Raw genomic sequence first — 7,953 nt, forward strand, 5'->3', positions numbered from 1 at the left:
TTTTTGTTTCATTTGTTTTTACATCAACAAAACCCATAGTCATCAATTAAATCAGCATTCTCTACTAGTTGGTGCTAGGCGCAAAGCACAAGGTACTTACACATACATACATACATGCATACATACATACATACATACACACACACATTACTTGATGAGTGCCCTAAATGAAACCTGCAGATAACCCCAAACTTCTTTTTACCAACTACTTCATGTCTATTCACAATCCTTCATCAAAGCAAACAGCTCTCTCTTTTCACTTCTCCATGTAAAGGGGTAACATGAGAAAAACATGAGTAGCAGAAAAGAACAGAGATATACATAGCTCCCAGATTACCCAGTAAATTAATTTTAAATTGACATTTAACCATTTCATACCATAGTAATGTTACATAATTCAAAACTCCTAAATTACTTTCTGAGATAGAGTCCTTCTACTTAGTTCTGGCTGTCTTGGAACTATGTAGACCAGACTGGTCTCAAACTCACAGAGAAGCACCAGCCTCTGTCATCTCAGTGCTGGGATTAAAGGCATACATCATGCCAAATTGTTTTTAAAATACATCTTTATGCCCCACTATTACCTTTAAGTATTTCTTATGTAATCATTTTCTTAAACTTGTTCCAGACATTTCTAAATCTATTCCCAAGCCTATATGGGACCTAAAATTTTGACTTTATACACACCAAGTGAGAAGGCTCCTGACTGGGGTGATTTGTATGGATAATGACATGACTTCAATCAACCAAAGCTTAGCAGCAGTGCTAGAGTTCAGATTCCTCTCTCAGTCCAAGGTTTCTACCATGAAAAATATGCCAGCAGTTTCTAAAGAAAGAACTTTTCCAGTTTTGATTCTACCAGAAAATCATAGTTGACCCAAGTCAAAAAAAATCTTTTAACCATATTCTATTTTCATTTATGTCTTAAGAAAATGGGTGTTTTGTCTGTGTTTAAGTCTATGTGCCACATGCATGCAGTGGCACATAGATTATAAGGCCAGAAGAGAACTTTGGATTTGCTGCGATTGTGGTTACAAGCCACCATGTAAGTACCAGGACTCAAACCTGAGTCCTCTGGAAGAGTGGTCAATGCTACCTGCTGAGCCATCGCTCCAACCCAAACACAAAACAAAATAATTTTCTTATTTTATGTATTTGAGTACACTGTAGCTATCTTCAGACACACCACAAAAGGGCATCAAATGTCATTACAGATGGTTGTGAGCTACCATATAGTTGCTGGGAATTGATCTCAGGACCTCCAGAAGAGTAGCAAGTGTTCTTAACCACTGAGCCATCTATGCAGCCTCCCCCCACAAAAAAATCTTTTAAAATCAGTTAACAAACATTGATTTAACCTTCTATAGGTGAGAGAGAGAGAGAGAGAGAGAGAGAGAGAGAGAGAGAAACAGAGAGACAGAGAGAGAGACTCTCCCCACAATATTAGCAAGGGTATTGAAAAAAAAAAAATTGCCTGTGAACAGGTAACTGTTGGATATGCCAGGCTCCATCTAGGCTCTGACTCTGTCCATCATGGATTTCATACTGAGAATATGTGCCATAATGGGGAAAGCAGGAAAAAAAAAAAAAAACAGGGAAAATAGGAAAAGCTACACAAGATTGAATTCCATCCTCTCGGTAATTTTCAGAAAATCCTTTGTGTCTTACTCTTAAACTGAGGAATTAACCTTCAAGTGGATGAGGTGTTGAGATGTTCGTCTTATGGAGATGCTACAAATAATACTACCTATGAAATTAGTCTGTTCTACTGTTTTGAAGTACTTACTTCATGGGTGCCATTAAGTGGTTTTGTGAACGTAGCGTTTACAACCCTCCAGCATTAACAAGGAAAACTCTCCACTATAAGCAACATTAAACACTTTGACCAAAAGCTACTTAGAAAAGAAAGGGATTTACTTTAGCTTAAAATTCCAGGTGGCAGTCTATCACTTTGGGTAAGTCAAGGTAGGACCTTCAACCAGCTTGTAATATCACATCCACAATCAAGAGCACAGAAAATGAACACATCCATGCTGTCTTTCTAGCTTCTTACAGTTTTGGACCCAACCTAGCAGCTGCCACTAACAATGAGCTGATCTTCCCACATCAATTAACAATAAAAACAATCCCAACCTCCTTAACATCCCCACAGGCCAACCTCATCTAGAGAATTCCTAAAACTATATTCCCAGGCAATCTGAGTTCCATCCTCAAGACCTATATAGTACAAGCTAAGTGCTGATTCCAAAAAGCTGTCCTCCTCCTTCCTCCACACGTGTATTGTGGCATTTGTGCTTACACACACACACACACACACACACACACACACACACACACACGTAAACAAATAAATAAATGTAATTTAAGACTCTCTTCCCAGGTTATTCTAGGTTAAGTTGCTAGCTAAAAACTACCCAGTATGTCAAACATCATTTAATTATTCAGACTTACCCAAAAGTTCAACATCCTTCCTTTGTCTGATACATTTGAGACTGATAAATTTGAGAGCAGGAAAAATAAATTGCTTAAAGTTGTTACATTCATTCCATTTAACTGGAAGGAAAACATTAACCAATGGATATACTGAGACCTTCTAAATGATGGTATTTCAAATTTAACATGCTTGTATGTAGCCCATGAACTTCTGTGTGACAACCTATGACTTACTTTTAGGAGTGTGGGAGACTGACTCCAGGGCCTGTGCTTGTCAACCATATTAGTGATTCTCCTCATATACGGCCACTGCTGACACCACCGGTGCCACATCCTAAAGAAACACATCTCTAATGTAGTTGGGACTCTTAAGTTAATTTGAATAATTTAACTGGGTGTATTGGAGCATGTCTGTAATCTCAGCCCTTGGAGGGTACATGAGAATTACAGGCCAGCCTGGACTATATACATAGGAAAAATTAGTAAGGAAGCATTCTTTCTGAAAAATGTAATTTTCTTTTTTTTAATCTAGGTGTTGTATGTACTGGCTTACATCTGGGATCACAGCTAGGATGCTGAAACAGAAAGATCACTTGTTCAAGACCAGTACTGGCTGGTTACCTCGGAAATATTACAGCTCAATGGTTCAGCATAGTGGGGGTGGAGGGAGGCTTATATTATTCTGATAATGATGTCTGCTGTTACACAGCCACTAAGATTTCCATTCCCTTTAGCAAACTACTTTGAAGCATTGCTTCTCAGAGTCTACTATACACATCACCTCTGAACAGCTTGGTGCAATGCCACCATTGTACTATTCTGGTGTGGCTTCCAGTTCATCTTCACCAACAATTCCTCATTCAAAAGAGAAATAGTTCAGGATTAGAGTACTCTTTCCTTCCTTCTAGAAGTTCATGGAATGCTACCCAAATGAGGCTTAGAACAAAGCTCCAGCACTGTCTAAATCATAATGCTAAATCTTTTTCCACTTAAGATTTCCCTTTATACTTCTATTTTTAAATCTCCAGGTCTCAACAGATACATCATGCTCAATTCCACTTCCTTCCACTGCACAGCACCTCCCAATTTCTTTCCATCTTCCAAAGCTCAATTTTGTGACCTTGTTTATACAATTTTCTTCCATCTTAAAATGTTTTCAATTATTTCTTCCAAAATGAGGGCACATCTGATGTTCAATATTAATTAACTCTGAAAACATAAAAATTCAAAGTACTCTATAATTTCCCAAGACTATCTGCATGACACTTCCACCAGCAATCCTACATTTAAGACAAATACAGTATGGACATCAGTCTTTTCAGTGACTCATGCACACACAAAATTTAAGTTTCATAGAAAGAGATCTAAGAAAAATGGACTATCTCTTATAGGGAAAGGCTGAAGTTAAATGGGGAAAAAATTTCAAAGAAATGGAAAGAAAAGACCACTTTAAGGATTATAAAAGTTATATTTATTCACGATGCTACATTTATTGCATTCCCTTAGAAAAATGGAGAACTGCTTATGTACCCAATTTGCACATATAAAACTTTATACAAATGATGTGTAGCACATAAAGGCCTCTGGGTATTCCTGCTTCAGGGTCTCCAGTTTACCAGTCTATTCCATAGAAAATAAAAACTGGAATTATACTCCATCTTGCTACTAAGACTTAGAAGTTATTTTTAAAATATAATAAAATAAAATTTTCATTTACTCTAAAAACTCAAAAATACTATAAACTGAGAGGGTACATTCTATTAGTATTATAACAGTATGACAAATTCAAACCTCATTTTGGCTGGGTCATTCAAATTAAAAAAAAAAAAATCACCTTACTTCTGACATTATCTTGTGGCTGCTGCAGGCCATTTGTCAAAATATTTTCCAAATACTTAAAAAAATTCCTTTTACAAAATAATACATCACCTTAAAGAACCAGAAAATACTAAATGTCTTTGGCTATACAACTAAAAAAGGCCATTCATTCAACAAAATAGGACACATTCACATCAGAACATAGGAACAGAAAGTATAACAGAAATATGCATAGAAAATTATTAATACTTGTCTTCCCCCATTCTATAATAAGCAAGAATGCAATTTACAATCTTTTCAGATGAGACTCAATAGTACCATTAAAAAAAAAAAACAAAAAAAAAAACCCAAAAAAACAGCAAAGGCAAAGAATGTGAAGTAATTACACAACCAAGTTGAAGGGACCAATGTTATCTGCAGTATTTTTTTACTTGTTTGCTTGTTTTTAAGCCATACAAGTGTTAAAGTAGCTGATAAAAAGCCACAATGCTCACAAATGAAACTATTAGAAAAATAAATCAAATGAAACATTTATTAATAAATGAAGCCTGTTTTATTACTTCAATTGTTAATGATAAAAAAATTTCAGCAGAGCTGTTGCATTTTAAAAAAGTGAAACTACATACTATGTTTCTAGCTCAGTAAGCAGATGGACCTGATGGATGTGATGCCAGCACATCTTATGAAGACCCGTAAATTAAAGAACTACTAGTTAGTGATTATAAGACAAAAATGCATTCATAGTTTCAGCTTCTTTTTTCTTCCACGGCCATCAGGGGCGCCGTCCATCTTACGTTTCTGTGTCTATAAACAAACAACAATTAGTTCTCATGACAGGTCAAAAATGATACAAAAATATTGTCAAACATGATGCAGCATGTAAGTAGTAACTAACATATGACAGCATGAGACTTTTCTCCAGGGCTATACAACAAATCTTTCAAAACCACTATCAAATCTCCAAACAATTTATTGCTGTTAAATAGCAAGATGCCTATTTCCTCCTGAAATATTCAAACTGCTATCACATTACTAAGAAAGTGAATCCAAGCTTAGAATACCACAGAACTTGTAAAGCTACTATGTTTAATATTCTAGTATTTTTTAAGATTTATTTATTTATTATATGTAAGTACATTGTAGCTGTCTTCAGACACTCCAGAAGAAGGCATCAGATCTCATTATAGATGGTTGTGAGCCACCATGGTGGTTGCTGGGAATTGAACTTGGGACCTTCGGAAGAGTAGTCAAGTGCTCTTAACTGCTGAGTCATCTTTCCAGCCCTAATCTAATATTCTTAAAAGGCTCCTAAAATTTCAAGAATTCTCAGAACAAGTGTGCACTATTGGCAATCAAAAGACTTCCAGCTTTTTAGACTAACTTGCTTTTCTTTTTTTTTTTTTTTTTGGTTTTTCGAGACAGGGTTTCTCTGTATAGCTCTGGCTGTCCTGGAACTCACTTTGTAGACCAGGCTGGCCTCGAACTCAGAAATCCACCTGCCTCTGCCTCCCGAATGCTGGGATTAAAGGCGTGCGCCACCACGCCCGGCTCTAATTTGCTTTTCTATATTTAGTGCATCAAATTCAGTTTATATTTTAAGGTGATTCAAATGTATTATTTACAAAAAAAATAAAAAAAACAAAACAGTGTTCCAATACTTGGCTGTGGTAGAGTTTTGCTTCTCTTGAAAGCAGAACCTGAGTTCTGATCCCCAAAATCCAGTAAGTCCACAACCCCATCAATGAAGGAATATGGGTCAAGAAAAGAAGAGGTGCTTAGAACTGCCAATCTAGCCAAAATGGCAAGCCGCAAACTTAATGTGACTCTTTTCTCAAAAAAATATAGCACCTGAATGTCAACCTCTGCCCCACACAGTACTGGCACACATACGTATATGGAGCATGGGCGCGCGCGCGCACACACACACACACACACACACACACACACACACAATAGTGTGCATAAAACACCGAAACTATATGATTTATATAATCTATACTCACGGAAGGTTTTGGTCCTCTTTTCTTTTTCTCTGCCTTCTCCTTTTCTTCTAGTTCCATATTTTCTCTTTCAATCAAAGTAATTAAGGTATTACACCTTCTCTGCAGCTCCTGCATTATAAATATACATGATAAACTTGTTTTTTCCAACTACATGTTGGCAGGATTTCTGTATCTAAATAAACATACATTTTAATAAAGTTTAAAAAAAATCACTTAAAATATTAGTAGTAGATTAAAAAAAATCAAGAGGAAGTTTTTTTTTCCTCACAGACCACACTATGAGAACATTTTTTTATTTCATCCTTTAAAGCTGCACTGACATGGCTGGGTACATTTAGCTCAATGGCAACATGCCAATAAGCGATCAAACATACAGTAAAGCTCCACACTAGTGTACAGTCTTCACCAACTGTCCCTTCATTTATCATATAGGTTCTAAAGCAATGGAAATGAGCATCCTACACGTGTAATAACTATGCCTAGGAACACTGGATGACTTATATTTAAAAGTTAACATACGTAATTCAAAACCAAAACCAACAAGAACTTAAGGAATAAAGATAATCTTTTCTTTAAAAGCATCATCATCTTAGTTTACAGCAGTTATGCACATGGCCATAAAGCCCACTGCTGGCTATTCACACCTCCCATCCAAGCAGGAAGGCCAACACCCACGACACATTTTTAAACCTTTCTCTACCAATCTATGTGGCCGCCAGAAGAGATGTGAAGCATAATGAAGAAACCACAGGAAGCGCACTGAAGTAAAGATTCATTTGCCTCACTGCTTTGTTTCCTTACAGAACAAAAGCGCTTTGTTGGTTTTTTTTTTAAATCTCTTATATGTAAGTAAACTTCTACACAGGCAAACACAGTAAAATAATTATGAACTACTTAGCAGAAACTCCATGCATGGCTTAGTAATATTTTCAATAGTAGAGGCAGAAGGCAATAAAAAGCAAAGTTGTGTTTCCATTTAAAAAGTACAGTACAAAGCCAGGTGGTGGTGGAGGCACACACCTTTAATCCCAGCACTGAGGAGACAGAAGCAAGTGGATCTCTATGAGTTCAATGCAGGCCTGGTCTACAGAGCAAGTTCCAGAACAGCCAAGGCTACACAGAGAAACCTTATCTCAACAAAACAAAACAAAACAAAACAAAACAAGACAAGAAAGTATAGCACAGCACACACACCAAGGATATGGTGCTCAATGTCTTATCAAGTTTACTATAGCACACACACTTCTGGAATACTGAATCCTTTGAAGAACTGGCCAAAAATTATGCCTCTATTTTTTAATCACAAAGGCCTATGTATGTTTATTTTCTATGCCTTATATTACCATATTAAGAAGTACAGCAGTTTTCAGAACTGGCTTATGTGGTATGTGACACTATCTTCATTAGCATTATTATGAAATAATTTCTTATGTTATGTAAAAACAGTACCGTACATAAAATATACACAGGAGAGCTTATAGCAACTCAATCTTTCAACTAACTATATGCTTATATAATATAGTATCTTCAGGTAAGTCCCATATGCTAATTACATTTCCTAACAATGGCATATAACAACAGCCCTAATAGCTACTGAAAAATAAAAGTATTTTTCAATGATCAAATGTGAAAATGCCACACATTATCCATGGCTATACTTCAAATGCATACACTTTCTTACTGCTGTTATGTTTCTTTT

The 7,953-nt window shown here is 36.2% G+C and overlaps 1 protein-coding gene across 1 annotated transcript in view; it reads right to left on the reverse strand.

Annotated features, from left to right (window-relative positions):
• Nucleotides 1–3,881: 3,881 nt before the first annotated feature.
• The window catches only part of Smarca5 (SWI/SNF related, matrix associated, actin dependent regulator of chromatin, subfamily a, member 5), a 40,520-nt gene continuing 36,448 nt past the window's right edge, over nucleotides 3,882–7,953 (reverse strand). The window contains 2 exon segments of the mRNA XM_029480715.1: nucleotides 3,882–5,055; nucleotides 6,255–6,362. Coding sequence (XP_029336575.1) covers nucleotides 4,990–5,055; nucleotides 6,255–6,362 — 174 coding nt within the window. The 3' untranslated portion in view covers nucleotides 3,882–4,989.

This window comes from Mus caroli, chromosome 8 (genome assembly GCF_900094665.2).
Source record: "Mus caroli chromosome 8, CAROLI_EIJ_v1.1, whole genome shotgun sequence".
Classification (NCBI taxonomy): domain Eukaryota; kingdom Metazoa; phylum Chordata; class Mammalia; order Rodentia; family Muridae; genus Mus; species Mus caroli.